Source organism: Centroberyx gerrardi, chromosome 20, assembly GCF_048128805.1.
Source record: "Centroberyx gerrardi isolate f3 chromosome 20, fCenGer3.hap1.cur.20231027, whole genome shotgun sequence".
Classification (NCBI taxonomy): Eukaryota; Metazoa; Chordata; class Actinopteri; order Beryciformes; family Berycidae; genus Centroberyx; species Centroberyx gerrardi.
This window is the reverse complement of record NC_136016.1, coordinates 19,591,566-19,610,633: the sequence shown is the minus strand read 5'-3', so window position 1 is coordinate 19,610,633 and position 19,068 is coordinate 19,591,566. Positions and strand designations below refer to the sequence as shown.

Below are 19,068 nucleotides of genomic sequence, written 5' to 3'. Positions count from 1 at the left end.
CATTCTTCACAACTGCAATGATCAAAACTGTGTTTGTGTTTTTGGGATTGAAGCTTTATTTTTCCACACTTTTTTTATTGGTGAATGTTTTTTTATTGGTGTTTTTAGCAATGCCGATCAAACGTTCATTGTCAGAATAAAAGATAAGGATTGGATCAAAATGAAAAGTGGGGCAACATATCAGCATGAGTGATTAACACCTATTAATTAGTAATTAACAATGTGCAGCGGTATAGGGAAGAAGACAAGGCTGTACGAGGCTTAAATGGACACAGTACACCATCAACGTACAATGTATCACGTCATAGTAATTTTCCATACTTTCATAAACTTTTTTCCTTCAAGAAATTATCAAATCAATACTACATGTTTTTCCAGACCAGTGAAATCGCTCTGAACACACAACACGAGACCGTAAACAGTTCAACCTGACACAGCGGTCTGGTGACCCTTCAAGCTGCTCTCACCTGTTCGAAGAAGCCGTGCTGCTCGTAGGCGATGGCGGTGGCGGTCTCAGGGAACTTGCACCTCTTCTGCCACAGCCCCGCCCACATGTCCTCCTCCTGCAGCAGAGAGTAGAGCTCCGCCAGAGAGTCCAGGATCTCCTGATGGGCGGCAGAAAAAGAATGTAGTGTTGAGTAGAGTGCAGCAGAACAAAGCGGATAAACGGAGGTCATCAAACTGTAAAAAGGATGAGAGCCGCTTCGCTAATGAGTCGAGTTCAAACGAGATAAGCGGCGAGAGTTTGCCAACTTAAACATGAGGCTGTAACAGACACATGGCAAATTATATCCGCAGCCCCTCCAAACAAGGAAGAGGAAATAAAAAATAATTGCTGAGCTGTAAAAGAACTAATCATATAATAAACTCTATGAACCCTGGATGTTTACAACCGCCTAGCAGTTGCTGTGAGTAAGTGCACTAATTACACAATAGCCTAGAGTTTATGTTTTCTGCTTCAATTAGGGTTTGACTGATTTATTGATTTGGAGATATATTGCGCCGATATTGGGCGCCGATATTGAGCAGTCAATGTCATCCAGTGACGATACGATGGAGGTTCCTCCCTGATCACAGCTACATAAAAACAGTCTGTAAAACCTGCAATGAAATTTTATTTTTGAATTTAATTGTTCAATAATATTTTTTGTTAAGGAACAGCTAACCCTAAAAGAATTTCATTATTATTGGTTTTTCTACCCCGACAAGAATAACATTCTGGGGGAAACTAAACACTAAATTTAAAGATATTGAATATTAGCACAAAACTTTGACTATATGCAGCTCCAATACAAAAATAACACTATCTCTGTATCAACCTTCAAAAACCTATATCGGTCAAGCCCTAGCTTAAAACATGACACATTACCTGTTGAGGCGGTGTGATGCTCTCCTGTTCGTAAAACTCGGTGCTTTGCTTGGGCTTGCTGTGCAGGCTGAGGCCCTTTTCGAAGGCCTGCTGCTCCAGCATCAGAGTGGAGCGCAGCCACAGGTTGTGCGTCTTGCCCAGGTACTTGAGCACGCAGGGCCGGATGGGAATAGGAGGCACGCACTGGGACATGGCCTCCACAAAGCAGTTGAGGGCGCTGGGCTGGCAGTCCCTCTGCGCCTGGTGGCTGCCGCTGCACAGGAACGGACTCATTTCTCCTGAGAGAGCCTGGAGAGCGAGGAGGGCAGTGAGAGATCATCAACCACCCAGAATCACTTTAACTGCAGTGCACTGATGTAGTGTATTGATAAAGGCATTCTGTTGCATGGAAGGGATACAACATGATCCTTTTTCCGGGAAAAGAGAGTTGGGAAGATGCATAGGGGAGGAGATGTAAGGAAAAACAGGCAACAGGAGGGAGAGAGGAGAGAGAGGAGGGGGGGGGGGGGGGGGGGTATAAAGGGTGCGCATGATCTACAGATCACAGGAAGTCCATGAATTTCCTACAGAGCTGAGCGACCAGGGAGACTCCGCTGTTGTGTGGACAGTTAACAAGCTGGTCGGATGAGAAAAGACTGGATTTCTGCAGTTCCTTATTTCCCTACAGATGTGATTTTGTTTCATGAACAATAGTTCTGCCTGGCAAGTGCAAAATGCATGAGAAGTTGATTAAATCCAGTCAACACGTACAAGTTCTCTACAACTTATATTTGAAAAAACTGTGTACCATGTAAACACAACGTTCTGGGTTTGAATCTGGCCCAGAACCTTTGTCACATGTCACACCCCCTCCCTCTCTCTCTCTCTCTCTCTCTCTTTCCCAATCTTTCCTGTCTCTCTCCACTTATAGCTCTCTAATAAAGGCGAAAATGCCGCAAAATAATCTTTAGAAAAAATACATGAATAAACCTCTCAAAAATTAGGCTTGGAGAACGTTTGCATCCATCGATGGTAATTTTTGAGCTTTTTCATGCAAATTTTCGATTAATGCTACCTAATTAGCACTTGCTAGCTAGTTATGTTAACTCATCAAATCGTTTTGAAAGGCCTCTTAGCCTCTTCAAAACTTTGCAGCTGCACAAGACCGTGACATGATGCCAGTCAGAAGGGAACGACACATCAACCAAGTCGCTCGCAGTGTGAATGCACGGTTAGTGCTCCGATAATCATGATTGACAGAATGCTTTGATGATGAATATCATTTTCACTGCTCACTGATAACATGGGATAATTAACGCCTTGACGGTCACTTTAATTTGGCTGGTGGTGGACAAGGCCAATGTGTCAACCAAGCCCTCACTAAGAAGAAACTGCTTTTCTACCCGTTCCCATGTGATAATAAGCCTACAGACATAGAGCCTGAGCAACAGTAATCAGTCCATTTTCACCATAAATTGATTTCTTGTATCGGCGGCCTGAAATGCTATGAGCTCAGATAGGCATCAGAATAAACACATGTGACACATTTGTGACTTCATGCCTGTCACAGAAAGAAAACCTCATCATTTGGATGGCGTCTTTCCATTTCCAGAGCCTTTCAGACGTTTAAGAGCTCAATCACTTCAAATCAAGGCCTTTCAACGAGCCTGGAAATACTCTAGGCATCTGGTTCGTTAAACTCATTACATTTTTTTTTTCTCCCTCCGCTCTATCCTTTCCATATTTAGCATAAATGAATCTGTCCTCATTAAGTGGAATTGCACGTTTTGAGACAGAAATGGGATGGCCAAGGTCACAGCAACTGTCTGCTTGCTTACGTCACTGATAAGATGCAGGAAAGGAGCAGGGGAGCGGATGTGTGTGTGTGTGTGTGTGTGTGTGTGTGTGTGTGTGTGTGTGTCAGAGTGAGAATAAATGGGCTATGTGGCAAGTGAGTCTGAAAAAATATCAGGGGCAGAGAGTGGAAATGAGTGTGTGTGTGTGTGTGTGTGTGTGTCGCCCAGTTTTCCTGTCCATGTGCCCGGCTGCGTGTGCGCTCCTGGCCAGCCAGGTCAGCCCAGAGCCAGTGACCCGTGTCTGGGAGCATGATGGTCGGTTTGGATGACTGATTGAAGACACAGGGCAGCGATGAGTCATTCAGCCACTGCTGTCTGACCTCTCTGTCCCGGTGACCTGCTGCCAGGTAGCTACCAACTCCAGGAAATACTGATATATTAGCGCTGCCGATTTCACCCTCCCCTATAGCGAGCGTAGTTCTACTTCGGTTTTTTTATCATTTCTGTTTCTTTTTTGCACACTGAAGCTTCTCGCGCATCAGTTGAGTTTCCGAAACACCGAAGATCAAGTCTTAATTGCATATTAACGACATAAACGTCCACGAAGAACGAAGGTGAGTTCACCATATAATAGTGATGTCACGATATCACAATTTTGGCTTAATGACCAATACCGGATTATGCACAAAACCTAAAATAATATGAAAACACACTTGAAATTATAATAAATGCAGTAATTATAGTCAATTCAATATTAGATTTTCCCATTAAGTACCTACTGATCTTGATTTCTTTTCAAGAGGCGAACACAAATTGCAGAGTGTTTCCCCTAGGTCCTAATGTGCTGACACACAACTTCCCCTTCTCTCTAATGCCAGCAGCAAAATAACACAGTCTTGCAAATGGAGAACATGATTATCACAATATTTCTGGTAATGTGTGAGGCAAATTTAATGTGTGTAAATGAACACGTTTTTTCACAGGGATTTACATTTGTGATTGGGAATTTCATGCAAGCTGACAACGGTAAATATGAAAACACTGCAAAATAAACTACCAGTTCCAGAGGAAGGCGAGTATAGTACCAAATCTAAAACTAGGTAGTGTGGTACTTTTTAACTAACTGTAGTCCGCACAACACTACATATACTGTACATATATGTATAATATTCCTCATTTTATACGCCAAGTTAAGTTTCTCTGCTCCAGGTATAACTAGACTAAGGCCAGTAAAGTATACTCACATGCTGCTGCCTGTCAGACAGGATCTTCCAGAGGCGAGGGAAGAGCTGGACCCAGGTCCTCTCAGCCAGCGGAGTGGAGATGTGACAGAGCTGGACCAGGGCGTTCAGGAGCGCCCCTGTCTGATACAAAGAGCAGAGGAAATGACAGCCGTTGACTCAATATTGCAGCGGTTCTCAATCCCTCAGTACTGCTCGTCTTCTGTCCTACCAGCTAGTTAATTACAAAACACAATTATTTCCTACCTTCTGCATAGTACAGATGAGGGAAAAGGGTCGATAAGGGATTGAATATCTCCAGTTTGAAGTTCAATATCTAAAACACTACATTCAATCCCCAAGGACAGCAAGTCTTAACTGTTACTTTAATTAACTTGGTTACTTTAATTATTAGAACATAAGTAAAAGTGTAAGCAATTTTGAACTTTTAGTCTGGTTTTGACTCACAAAACACTATACCCCTCAGGCTCAGGCAATTTCAGGCCCGGGCCAAGCTGTAGTGATGACTCAAAATGTAAAAGAAAGCAACAGTAAAGATGTTGCTGCACACAAATAATAGTCCTGCTCCTGGCCAATCAGGGTGCATTTTTTTTCATTTTTTGACCTGTAATTGTTGCTTCCACCCTCGGGCCAATCAGAGTAATTCTGAAAATGCCTGAACACAGTGGTGAGATGCATCATTCCCCTAAGCTACACTCTGTGATCTGAAGGACAGAGAGCATGCCGACTCCAGGAGGGCCCGCCTTACCTTGACCTCCCGCAGCGAGTCCAGGAACTTGTCGTGGCGGTTGGTAAGCATGTGCAGTTGGTTGCCCGCGTCTCTCTCGGCCTGCTCTTTCGTCTTGGGGATGGCCGTCTGGTCGCCTGGTGCTAGCTCAATGTCTATCTCTACATCCTGCCGGGGACGACAGGAGACAGGAAAGAAAACAATCCTCTATTAGGACAGCTTTGACATTTCACGGTCGCCGTTGGGCGCAAGCATGCTGTTTTGAAAGGGCACTTTGTGTGAGTGAAATGAGCTTTCAACAGCTTTTAGGTGGTAGGATGAGGGATAAGAGCAGAGACCAATCTTAAAGAGAGACAGAGAGCATGAGCCATGAGAATACTACACTTCAATCTTTTCTGAGGACCGCAGCATGTAACGCACTCCTGGTGGGATAATGTGATAGTTTATGCGAGAGAGCACGTCTCCTGATGCGTCGTGTGTGTGTATGTGTGTGTGTGTGTGTGTCCCACCTCCTCCTTGGTCTCGCTGTTCTCCCTCTCACGCGGCTCCTGCTTGACATGCGTTGCCATGGCGAAGGCGGCGCGGTCGTGGCTGTCGGCCAAGTTGATGACGTTGGTGATGGACGGCAGCATGGAACCCTGGCAGCTGGTGCCGATGATGGTGTTACGCTCACACACTGCCAGCAGCAGCTACCAAACACACAAACACACACACACACAGAAGGAGGTGCACAAACACACAAATGCAGAAGATATCAATGGCGGCAAGGGACAAGTGGAGAGAAACCAAAACAACAACAAAAACACTCATTGTTTTTAATGTTAAATAAACACCCCATTCTTTTTAATTAGGGATGGGACGATATATCGAAATTAAATATATCGCAATTCAAAAATGTGACAATACGTATCGTGGGGCAGAAAAACTGAATCGCAAAATTTTATTCTGCTGTAGTAATCAAAAATGAGACGGCTTGCCCATCACAATTTCACAAGCTCTCCATTGAAATTGTATTATTTGCACTTCCTAATTACATTTTTAAATTGTTGTTTACATTCTAGCAAGCCAATGCCATTGCTAGAAAGATTTGTGGCTCAGACATAAACATAATTCTGCACAGTCAGACTTTGCTGTCGTTGAACTTTTATTTATTACATCGTATCGTGGTTGTATCGAATTGTGAACCCCATATCGCGTACCGAATCATATCGTGTAATAAGCATACCGTCCCATCCCTATTGTTAATGTCCTAGGATACACTAAAAGATCAGAAGTGGCACTCTGTCTACCTCTATGCACTGTTTGATCCAGAAGTGGCTGCCCATGGCCTCCCAGTTCTGAGAGCAGCAGATGTAGAGGAGCCTCTCGTAAACGCGGCGCTTCATGGAGGAGTCAAACACCTCGAAGAACTTGGCTCTGATCAGCGGCTGGGCGCAGCGCAGCCCCGACAGGAAGGCCGGCTCCAACTTGGATGTGATGTCACTTCCTGAAAGACTCTCATCCCTGAATAATGGACAAAAAAAAAAGGACGAGTTATGGCTGCGCGAGTAAAAAGTTACAGCCCTAAATTACGATTTTAGTTTCCACAATTCATAACTGTATAATATCGGCAGTACTGAAACATTTCACTGCACTTTGAACGTCCACATCTAGTAAAATAATTGGGATTACAATTTAGACATAATTGCACAGCCTTAATACGAGTTAGGAGAATGAAATTTACTCAATCACACTTGGGACTAGGTTATTATTTTCCAAATATGATAATGGTAAGATTCCCAACATATTACAAGCACAGAAAGTTGTCTCATAGCAACATTTCAATGCAGCGTGCCAGCATATTTAAGCGACCGTGTCCTGCGACGCTGAGGGTCACTGAAGCGTGAGGAAATGGCAGTTACCGCTGAATATTGGGTGAAATTAAGTATCTCTGATGGGGCAGAGACTGCTGGGATGGTAAAGCACTAACAGTCACGCATTAAAACACCTTAATAACCAGTGTCATCATTCCTAGATCATCCTGCTGCACTGGCGAACGGGCCTCACGGGGACGATTCACGAAACAGGAGGAGGGAGGGAGGGAAGGAGACAGAGGGAGAGACAACAAAGGCAAGACTACCACAGCTGCACATTAAACCTATTTGCGCCATCCTCTTAATCACATACAGTGTTCTGGCACAGCTGCAGTGTCATTCCATTATCATTACTTGCTGTCCATCATGGCTTTACTGCTTGTTTTAAGTCTTTTGACACAAAGAGCAGATGGGGCAGAAGGATAAAGGGTGTGCTTGGCTGATTAAATGTGTGTGTATGTGTGTGTGTATAAGACAGAGAAAGACAAAGACAGAGCCGTGGTTTGATGAATAGCAGGCGGCAGGACAGTCTCTCCCCTCTGGCCCCCACCCACTGGGCGTCCTGTCACGGACTGGCTGGGTCCCGGCACTACCGCCGCCCTGTGCAAGACCCTGGCACGCTATCTATCTCTATCGCTATCTGCCGGCTCTCTGACCCGCTCTGCACAACGCCGCCCGCCTCTTCCCCACCCTCTTTCTATCTACCGCTATCATTTCCATTCATTCATTTCTCCGCTTTCATGTAGAGCTGAACAATTAACCGAAAAAAAACCTTGAACTTCTGAATTTCCAAAGCGCAGAGACTGCAATTACTTGCTTAAGAGAGAGGAGCATCCAAAATGGATTTCTAAACAAGGTTTTTTAGAGCTGCAGGTAATCTTTGGTCCATGAATCAAGTACAATATTGGGGAAAACCTTTCATCATACTCAAACTGAGTAAATCCTGCACTCTGGCATCTATTTTTTTTTTAAACAGAATCACTTTTCTTTTAACAATTTTAAAGTTCTAAAACATTTATGACAAGAAAAGCTGATATGAATCGCAGTTCAAATCGCAATTGCAATATTCTGTCAAATAATCGCAATTAGCACAATTGATTCCCACTGTCTCAGTCTATATTTAATGTTTTCTTTCTTCCCTCATCTCCATCTCCTTCTCTTGAATAAAGCCCAAGTTTCAAACCATCTCCGTTCTCCTTTGCCCCAACCGTCCATTTCTCCCTCTCTTCTCCTCCTGCCTCAACCTCCCGACCTCCCTCCCTCCCTCCCTCCCTCCCTCCCTCCCTCCCTCCCTCCCGCTAAGATGGATGCGGGGACGGCGTGGCGTGGGCGGCACGGCCACTCGGCCATGTGATGAATGGCGGTAATTACCTGTAGACGTAATTAACGAGGTCCAGGAACTGGGCGTTTAACTCAAGGTCGTCGGGGAAACGCTTCTCGATGTAGGTCATCATCTTCACCAGCAGGATGGACTTCTCGCGGAGGTTGGGCATCTGGAAGGAAAGGAGGGAGAGAGAAAGAAAGGGGGAGAGAGAGAGAGAGAGAGTGTTAGTATAGTTTCATTTCTCTCCTTGCTTTACTATATCTATCTTATTGTTATGATCTTATAATCACTTACTGTTATTATTGTTATTGTTGTTATTATAATTGTTGCTTATTCATTATCCTTCCTACTTTCATTACTGCTATCAATTGTTATTACTGTTCCTGTTTTAATGTACTGTGATCTAAATGCTTTAGCAATAATATATATGTCATGCTAATAAAGCTCATTGAATTGAGAGGAGAGAGAGAGCGAGACAGAGAGAGAGAGAGTGAGAGAGAGTGAGACAGAGAGAGAGAGAGAGAGACAGAGAGAGAGAGAGAGAGAGAGAGAGAGAGAAAGAGACAGACACACACAGGCCAAAACATAACAGAACAAGAAACAGATGCAGGAGAGGGGATGTGAAAATTAAAGAGATGAGTAAATGAGTGAGATGGGGGAGAAGGAGAGAAAACAGACAATCTATTGAGTTTATTTCTCATTACTGCATCTCTCTGCCCACCTCAGCCCCTTCATCACTCGCTCTCTCCCTCCCTCTCTAGAGTGGATTCTACCACTTGAAAGAAAAGAGAGAACCAAAGACACCCCTGTCGGTATTATGCTAATGTTAACCTCGGTGGGGTTTAGAAATGTGCTTTGCTGGTTGTTTGTCCGGGGGTTTCACACCTTTTGAGATGTGCTTTGCTGATTCAGTTGTGGGATTCACACCTGCTCGTATCTAAGGAATAGTGCTGTGATGTGCTGAATCATACACATTTTTATTTGTTTATTTGCACGTATTATTTGTGCAACTTTTTAATACCCTTACTTTTGTCACATTCTGAACGGTCTTACTGGGATAACGTTCTTTTTCTGTATGCAGAGGCTGAGTGAAAGCTCTCTCCTACCTGGTTGGCAGCCATGGGCGAGTTGTTTTTCACCCACTCCTCCACGATCTTGACGACGGCGCGGAGGATCTTGGCGTCGGGCGACTTCTCGATCAGCGAGGTGAGGATGACCTGGATGAAGTTCTTCCTCATCTCCATGCTCATGACGGACAGCCGAGTCTTGACCAGGTCAAGGCTCAGCATCACCAGCTCACTGGTCACTATGACAACGGAAAGGTTGAAGGTCAGAGGTTAAGGGTCAGTGGAAGGATGGGAAATGATGAAGCTACAATGGCTGCATGATAGTGGTTAAAATGATAAATATACAAAAAAGTGTAGAAAATGAAAAAGACCTCAAAGGGTTGAAAAAATATAGTAAAAAAAAAATAGCTTCACTTAATTTTAATGAAGTAATAGCGGACTAAGTGCACTGCCTGAGGAAGACCTGTTAGGTTGAAATGCGTTGGGTGCATTTTTCCTGCATACATCAGTTTGTTTGTTGAATGAAATTAACTGTTTAGATATTGACCATGAGCCAATATCCTCGGATTATTAATTGTGGAAACTAAAATTGCGATCTACAATTACACATGTGCAAGCTTTCCAGCCACCGGCCAAAAGCAAAATTTTGTCAGTTTGCCTACTCTACTAGGCAGGTAAACAAAAAATAATTTACAAAACGTTTTTTTCTGTTCTACAAATCCAGCAGGCTAGTAAAGCAGTGAAAGTAGCAGGTCAATTTGGGGGTTGACAAGGGGCTGTGACCGCCAGACAAAAGTTAGCTTCCTGCCCTAGTGAGAGGTCATAACAAATAAGCTGAACCTGACCACATCGAACAACACCAACTCCACAGCCACTATGTGAGTTGTCCACTGTAGCTTAATCCTAGAGTGATGGCAGCCAACGGACAACTAAACAGCTTCAGTGCAGTTAGGATAAAACTACTTCAGTTACGGTAATGAGATGGAGTGAGATATGAACAAAGATCTTTGGAGGCCAACGTCTTGTTGGTCAGATAGCCTTTGGTCTCAGTGACTATAACTGCTGCTAGCGGAGGGTAAATGTGTGCGTTTCCCGATACAGTCATTAAGGACCAATTTAAAGCCCAGATAGCATCTTACAGCCATTACCCCCGTCTGAGAGGCAGAAACAGGAATCGTACACTGCCTGACTTCTATAAACCTACAGCTCTGAGAAAGAGCTGCACAGCAAGCCTGCACATATTTTGCACAGATCAGGAGAAAACTAAACAAAGCAAAGCCCTGATGTAGCCCAAATTTATTCACAACTGCACCTAAACTTGTGAACCCCCGTTGTCTATTTTACCCTTGCTGACGGATACAAGTTGTCACGAGTTTAAGCGTCACACACCGCCTAACCTTTCAAACCCGTACGGTCCAACCTTGGCCAGGTTGAGTGAAAAAAGCACCTGTTTGCTTTAATCAGAGAGTGACGACGACACAATGCAGGCAGGGAACCAGAGCTGAGGAACATTCCCTGTGAAACCAAACTATCTGTGGAGTGGATCTCCCCTGACCACTACAGCTTTTGAGACTGCAGCTGGGGACAGGACAGCCACTCTGGCCTTTGTATGGGGCCAGGCAGCGCCAAGATACACGGGATATCTGATTCCTGAGAGAGTCCGAGGAGGGTCACCGCGTAAGTGTGCGTGTGTGTGCGTACGACTGACCTCACACACAGTCAGCCCCTTGTTGCGTACGGGTCGGGGAAAGTACGCAGACCACCCTACCGGTTAATGTCAGCCCGCTGTAACCGCAGCCCTGCAGGATAAGGTCAGCTGAAACGGTAGTTTATGTGTCGCGCGCAATCTGGGGGGGGGGTCTATGAGGTCTGACGGTGACTGGGTTACGATGAACTGAAGAATTGGGTTCAATAATTGAGCCACACAGGGAGAGGTAGCGCAACGCCGGTCCCACTGAAGATGGGGTAACAAATCTACTGGGAGAAATGGGGATAGTGGGACAGGATTGGCTGTGTGCAGGGGTTTGTTTGATCTGTGGCTGTTCTTTGTGTGTGTGGGCGTGGATGCTTGTGTGGTTTGTGATTTATCTTTGTGTGTCTGCGTTTGATACTTTTTATTAGGGTTTGACCAATACAGGCAACTGAAGACCGATATTTTTGTACTGAAGCTGCCGTTTGCCAATATTTTATGCCCCAACCCACCCTAAAAAAATAGTTTCAGCTGCCTAATCTTACCCAAAGTTTTAGTTGCCTAAACCTAACCTGCATATAGTGCGTCCAATTCAAGCTATTGTCACATAATCCAATTTGTGGTGTTGGAGGAACTTAATGTTCACATAATTTGTGTCCACAACACGCAATCTGCGTTTCAGAGTTTGTGCTTATTTCACAAAATTTAATGAGACTGTTTTGTTCAATAGTAGGGGAAAACTGGAATGCATTACTGCCTTTTTATGTAGTTGTGGTCAGGCAGAACGTCCTTCATGTTGGCAGTGGACAGCACGACTGGTCGATATCTGATATTTAATAAAAGCCCAACAGTATCAGCTGACCGATATCAGTCTAACCCTACCCTTAAACGTTTGTATGATCATGCTTTATATGTTAATTTCTATATGTGTATGCTTGCTTGAGTCGGGCTGCTTCATATCTTTCAAATGCGTCCGTGTCCCTGTACCTGTGCTGGTCTCGGTGACCCCGGGGTTGGCCTGCTGAGGGCTCAGGTGTTCCCGCACCATCTTCTGCAGCGAGCGCATGAACACCGAGATGAGGCGGTCGATGTAGCTGGCGTTATAACTGCAGGCTGACTTCAGGATCATCAGAGTTCCTGGAAGACGAGGGGAGGGGAGGGGAGGAGGATGAAGGGAGAAGAAAACGGGAAATACAATGATCCGGACGTGAACCTAAACCACAGAGGGGCAATGTAATACAACACACACACACCTGCAGTCAGCCTGTGTTCATTCACGCAGCACAACAAGGACGTTTTTTTATCTTTTTTTGAGGGAATCTAACAAAAGTTGCAGGGAGTCAGATAGGCAGGGATAGGTATGAGTAATGTTCCCCCTCTGTCCCCGCTCCCTGGAGGGGAGGAGACAAATGTTAAAATGTCACCCCCTGGCCAGACGCATGCATCACACCAGCGCTACCTCTCTGCCACTGCAGGATACCAAAGGCTTTTTATTGACCACTGCTGCCATTTTGGGAAACGGTATCAAATAGCGTTACCTTTAGATTGCTCTCCAATAGCCATTTGTCACCTTGAGGGCCCTTTACTAGGAAAGCTATATTTCAAGATATTTGAAAAAAAGAAAAAATCATACATAAATAAAATCGCTGTCTTTGTGTAAAATGAGAATTTAGCCTCATGTATTAAATATAAGGTTTTTTCCATAAATACCCTCCGACATCTGGGTGGATAAAAGTAATGTTCGTACAGGGAGTGTGGCCAATAGCAGCAATCCTTCCCCAGACAACCTTTCCCAAACCGCTGGACTGTGGCCTCCGTTTAAACAGACCAGATGTTAGCCCAAGCAGCAGGGCCCATCGGTTTGCATTTTAACGACCCACTTATTTCACGCCTTAATTGCTGAGAGTGTCTGAGAGGTAAGCCTGGTTTTGTAGGGGAAAGAGTGAGAGTGTGAAAAATAAAGAATTACAGGGTTTATGAGCAACAAAGTGAGAGTAACAGAGCACAAGGGGGCAGAAAGTGATAAATGAGGAAGGCAGAGCTGAATGTCTTACCAAAGAGCTGCGTGGGGTTGGCGTTGCTTGTGGCTTTTTCATAGTTGGTGAGTCCCTCATAGATGACCTTGCCCACAGCAGCATACAGACACTCCAGCTCCTCATACTTAGATGCCACTGTTGATGTGCCTAAGAAGAGGGAGTGTAATGTTAGCTTCAAACAAACAAAAGCAGAAAATGTAAGCCTCACTTTAAACACATGGCTACAACAAACTGTCCACAGTTTGAGCATAGATCCTCTTAGAAGTGCTTAAGAGTTTTTTGGGAGTTTGTGTGTGAAGCTGGCCTGACTCACTGGGCTCGGTGGGGAAGATGCTCATGAGGCGAGAGAGGAGCGAGTGCACGGCCCGCAGGACTTTGGTGTTGCCGCAGGTCATGCAGGCGGCGATGCCCCGCTGGAGGGGCTTGAAGTGGGCCAGGATGGCCGGGGACTGGAGCACCGTCAGCAGGAAGCAGAGGATCTCCAGCCCCGTGCAGATGTTGGAGAAGTTGGCCTGCGCCGGCTGCTCCTGAGAGGGAGGGAAGAAAGGAGGGAGGGATGAGAAGAGTGGAACAAGGAGGGCAGTGGAGTACAGAGAGTCAGGGAAGGGAGTGTGTGTGTGGAACAAAGTAGGGTGGCGCAATTAATCATGTATAGTCGTCTTTTGCGATTTTTGTTTCTACAATTATTAACTGTAGAATTCTGGCACCCTGATGAAGGCTTTCTGCCGAAACTCATTTTTTATGTACCAATAGAGACTTTTTTTAAACATCCAAAGGCCTCCAAGAGTAGCTGAATTTGTTCTTCCTTTCTATCTTTTTCTAATTCACACACCCTGGCTGTACAGCGGGGTAGCGGCAGTTTTGTTTTTCTTGTCATATTAACAATATTGAAACATCTTGTTTACAACATGATGTTGGCATGACAAAAATGCAGTAAAACACGTTACAATCATTAACACTAATAATCATGATCAAATAATGTGATCACAATATCTAGGAAAACAATCAGGATTATAGCAAAAAAATAAAAAATAAATAAAAAACAAAAGTATAAATTCTTCAGAGGATGCATCAATCACAGCAAGTTCCTATTCCATACAAATTCCAGACAAATCAGAAATCAATATTCCGCACACAGAGGTATTCCTTACACAAAAGGGCCGAGGCATTATGATCACCGCTAAACCAAAGATCAATGGCCAACATCAAGCCCTAATTTTGTCTAAATTGCAATCAAGGCTTACAATGACGGCAGGGCCAAGAGGATAATCTGGAACAGATCCATGGCACTAATCTCAGCTAATGAACAAGGTGACTCTGGTGATAAGGCCCCTGGTAGAAGTTAGGGGAGTATTGATCTGGCACTGTATTACCAGAATGGGACCGAGCCTCTGGAGCCATGCAGATAGGGCATATGTATGTATGTGTGTGTGTGTTACGTGTGTGTGTTATACGTGTGTGTCCCATTCCCCTCCTCCTTTGCCCCCTCATGCCACTCCTCCCAACTCTTAATCACTGCTGTGCTCTTACAATGAGATGATAAAAGGGAAATCCGATTTAGAGCATTGTTCATTAGTCTGGATAAGACGGCTGGGCAGGTACTGCGTGCTCCCAAAGGAGAAGTGTGTGTGTGTGTGTGTGTGTGTGTGTGTGCATCTGCATAAGGCCTACAGAACGCCTTGTTTGTCCGACCATCCGCATGGGACGTGGAGGGGTTGGTTGGGTTTGTGTGTGTGTGTGTGTGTGTGTATCTGTGTGTGTGTGTGTAGGCAGAAAGAAAGGCGCGGTCGACGCAGCGATCCACAAAAGAGAACAAGGGAAGTGCGTGACAATTGGCGGCGCGTGGTGATAACCTTGTCTGAGCAGTGGCGCCGAATCGGACCAGGGAGATGAGTAGAGGAGGAGAGGAGGGAAGGATAAAAAAAATAAATAAATGAAGAGAGGCTGCGATAAGAGGACGAAGAGAGGCAAAGAGATGAGAGGAGGAAGTGGCGGCAAGAGACAGAGGGAAAGGAGAGGGGAGATGCAGAGAGGCACGGAGGGGGTGATACAGAAGGCAAGGATGAAGAGTCTAGGATGAAGAGGGGAGAGGGGGGGGGTGAACAGGAAGGCACAGGCCAGCCTAGATAGACTCCTGTTATCTCCCCACTGTCATTATTTTGTCATTACGGCGGTTGGCGCTTCACTCCGTGTTTTACTGATAACAGACAAAGGACTCGGGAGCGTTAGGGCAAACACCAAGACAGAGCTTAAGCAGGGCCAGGGAAACTTCTGCAGTCTCTGGGGAGGCGGATGGCAGAGACACATTAGTTGTCCTTTATTGTTTGCTACTTACTGCTCAGAGCCGTGACAATAACAAGTCTGAACATTTGGGCTTTACCTCCAACTTGTTCGCTTAAAAAAACCCTGTTGAGACCACAGACTTGCACTTAAAGAAACTTAAAGAAATAATCTGTGACATTTTCATATAAATAAATGTCTGTTTTGCTGCTCTCTATCACCAACTGATATAACAAAGTAGCGACTCCGCCTATATCTAGTTCATGAAAGCTTTTACATTTGCTATTCTAAAACACCCGGAGTGTGGTAGGTCTTTCCTGGGAAAAATCCTCCACCACACATGAAGTGTGTTTTAAGTTTCTGGTGGCAGCAACAGCGGTGTGGCTGAACAGACAAAGAAAAGAGCGCCAGCTACAGAAACTCAAACTTCATCTACAGAAAATCCAAGGAAAAAGACGTCACAGTCCCGCCCATACTTCTTGATTGACAGGTGATTGATCTCTGGGAAGTACAGTGCAGAAACACCACAGCAATGAGCGCTTAGCAGCAAAGATGTTACCAAAAAAACCAAGGATATCGCAGATTAGATTTCAGCATTATAGGCAGATGTGGCTCTATGAGACCCCAAAAAACAGCCTAAGAGGGTACACAATAACTGAGTGAGTCATCCTAAATGCATGCGCCATCTTACCACAGTCATAAGCAGCTTGTCGAACCACTGCAGCTTGAGCTCGGCGCGAGGCCACATGTCAGGCCTGAGGGCGGTCTTCATCAGGCTAACACACCGACGAGACAGCAGCTCTCCTGGAGACCCGGCCACGTTGGTGCTGTCATTCACCTACATGGGAGGGGAGGGGGAGGGGTATCATTATCATATCATCGTCAACGACAACGGGGCTGCATCGTCAATATCATAACACCGTCCTGACAGGGCGAGAAATCACGCAGGGCAAGGAGAGGGAAGGAACGTCACCATATATCTTCATTTCATTCATGTGGCCTAGTGAGTCAGGAGAACGCCCTTCAACCAGATGGATGTCAACACGCATACAGCCCGCTGAAGTGTCCTTGAGCAAGACAATGAATCCCTACCAGCTCTAGGTGTGCTGCTCTGTAGCTGACAGTGACCTCTGACCTCCCTGTGGAGGGGTGGGGAGGTAAAAAGGTGAATTTCCCTACAAAGATCAGTAAAGAATCAAAATGCAAGACTATGTTTCTACACTGTGTTCTAGGAGCAGTGTGTGATCCCTACTGGTTATACAGTAGCTTGTATTCAACAGAAGTGGTTGGTTGAACAGTGAAAATTGAGTTTGGCCCAAAAAGAAGAAGTAGGAAAAAGGGAAAAAGGGAAGGTGAGTGAAATCTCAACAGTCTATTTCAGGCCTGGAACCAAGGTCATCACTGCCACTAGAGCAGGGGACAGCTGTGTGAGGAGACACCTAAAGGACTGCGTGTGTGTGTGTGAGTGTGTGTGAGTGTGTGTGAGTGTGTTAAGGGACACGTTTAGGACAGCCACCAGGTATGTCCTACCTTCACCACTGAGGGGTTTAGGTTAGTAGTGTCCTACCTGGCAGGCGATATGGTTGGCAGAGCTGTACCTAGTGTGTGTGTGTGTGTGTGGGTGTGTGTGTGTGTGTGTGTTACCTGGCAGGCAATCCTGATGAGGAAGTTGACCACAGTGTCTGTGTGTTGTTTCTCCACAGGCTTGGTGAGCAGGGTCTCTGTTCCTGGCATGGACTGGCTACGGCCAAACACCTAAACACACAAACACACACCAGAATTAATTCCCTGCAATTTGTTACACAGATCAATTTTGAGTAGATTGGAGAGAAAAAGATTCCATAAACATTGAAAATTTTATAGTTATAGTTAGTGTGCTATGTGTTATTTGTCTTCCATCAAGGACCACATTGGAAATAAGTGTTTTGTAGTCTTTTAACATGTTTGATTCTTTTTTGCCCATAATAAATTCAATCAATCAATCAATCAGCGGTTATAAAACGAAATCTACTTAATGATTAAGGACGATTGAGGACATTTTCTTAACACGTGTCATAATAAAAACACTGAATCTTAAGATATCTCACGACATGCACCAATGCAAACGCAACAGATTTACACTTACTGTGAAGATGCTCACAGAGTTATTTTATTTTAATATTCTAGAGCAGCAGCCAGCACTAAGCAGCCAGAATACAGATAGCCAGAGTACAAGTAAGGCCATTTTGCCTTAAATGAAAGCAGAAAATTTGTCACTTTTGGAACAGGGGTTCTGATTCAATTAGCCTTTAGGAACAGGTGTGCGATAGCTATGGATTAAAATAAAGGTTTGCTCAAGGCTTGTAATCCTCAGAATTGCTACGTGCATCAACCACTTCCAAAATACAAATGAAAAGGGAGAGGAAGTAGGCCTGAATATTTGAACGACAGCAGACACACTCGCCAGTCACAGCCAAAATCTACCGGCATTTGAACGGCTTTCGTAGCTCACCGTGGAGGCGGCTCCGGTGGCGGTGCGGAACCTCTTGACGTCCTGCCCGGCAGCGGCGGTGTCCACCGACAGGCCTCGCTTCACACCTCCGGACCCCCCGCTGGTCCCCTCACCACTCGCCCCCGCCTCAGCCTCCGACTCCAGCTGCCACATCCGAAGAGAACGGGAGATAAGAGGATGGGGGTGGAGATGAGAAAGAGAGACTCTGAGTCCATCAATTAGCATAATTACAGTCTGTGGCATGAAACATAATGTGGGTATATCTTGTTTAAGTCGCCGGAGTCATGAGTATTTATGGAATATGACAAAAAATATGTTTTTAATCTTGGTGATGAATGCCTTTTTCTTGTGAAATAATAAATATTTGCAGCCTCCAGCGTTCTTCCAATAATTTATCAAGTAAAATATCTTGAAAAGGGGAAAATGGAAATGATTGTTTCGTGCAAAAGTTAAGTTCACTGAGCGTTTATGTCTGCAACAGGGGGTCTTACAGAGGCATAGTGCCGTTTTCAAGCTGAAAAGATTGAAGAACACTATTTTAAGTCATTAAAAAGCTTCCCGTGTGTAATTCAGTGTGCTTCTATGCCTGCATTTACATGTATGTGTGTGTATGTGTGTAGAGTCGTCTCTGAACACACCTGCTGGTCTTTGATCCTCTGTAACTCCCACTTGATGACCACCTCAGCCAGGTCGACGGCCAGCTTCCTCTGCTCGATGGTGACGCTGGGGGTGAAGCCCAGACGCTGCATGGCACTGATCATGTGCTGCACCAGGTGGTGGCGCACCGGGTAGTACACCTGGAAAGAGAAAGAGGGTAAGGTAGGTAGAACTTAAGTAAAACCCTGCAACATTTTCATGTAAATAAAGGTCCGTTTTGCTACTCCCTATCAGCGAAATGATAATAGTGATTCAACAGACAGCCAGTGATAGCCACCATGGCTGAACAGACAAAGAAAAGAGCATCACCTACAGAAACTCAAACTTCATCTACAGAAAATCCAAGGAAAAAGAAGTCACTGTACTGGACACACTGTTTGATTGACAGGTGATCTCTAGGAAATGTAGTGCAGAAACCACAGCATTGACCGCTTAGCAAAGATGTCGCTACAATCAAAAAGACAAGGATCATTATGATGAAGGCTGCCAAAAGTGGGAAAAGTGAATCAAACGCGATGACACTGACTTGTGGAAAAAGTGTATTTCCAATATTTTACT

General features: G+C 45.0%; 1 protein-coding gene across 3 annotated transcripts in view; it reads right to left on the bottom strand.

Annotated features, from left to right (window-relative positions):
- Positions 1-19,068, bottom strand: part of trrap (transformation/transcription domain-associated protein) — a 96,280-nt gene that overhangs the window by 39,388 nt on the left and 37,824 nt on the right. For 2 of the 3 annotated variants that reach the window (XM_071911835.2, XM_078290698.1), the window contains exons 39-53: positions 18,492-18,650; positions 17,854-17,997; positions 17,007-17,117; positions 16,054-16,200; positions 13,396-13,609; positions 13,101-13,229; positions 12,034-12,183; positions 9,396-9,595; positions 8,337-8,458; positions 6,402-6,615; positions 5,622-5,801; positions 5,134-5,280; positions 4,389-4,508; positions 1,370-1,657; positions 468-605 (exon numbers count right to left, since the gene is read on the bottom strand). In XM_071911835.2, coding sequence (XP_071767936.1) covers positions 468-605; positions 1,370-1,657; positions 4,389-4,508; positions 5,134-5,280; positions 5,622-5,801; positions 6,402-6,615; positions 8,337-8,458; positions 9,396-9,595; positions 12,034-12,183; positions 13,101-13,229; positions 13,396-13,609; positions 16,054-16,200; positions 17,007-17,117; positions 17,854-17,997; positions 18,492-18,650 — 2,463 coding nt within the window. The remainder of the gene's footprint in view (positions 1-467; positions 606-1,369; positions 1,658-4,388; positions 4,509-5,133; positions 5,281-5,621; positions 5,802-6,401; positions 6,616-8,336; positions 8,459-9,395; positions 9,596-12,033; positions 12,184-13,100; positions 13,230-13,395; positions 13,610-16,053; positions 16,201-17,006; positions 17,118-17,853; positions 17,998-18,491; positions 18,651-19,068) is intronic. The other variant, XM_078290699.1, reaches the window with a different exon arrangement.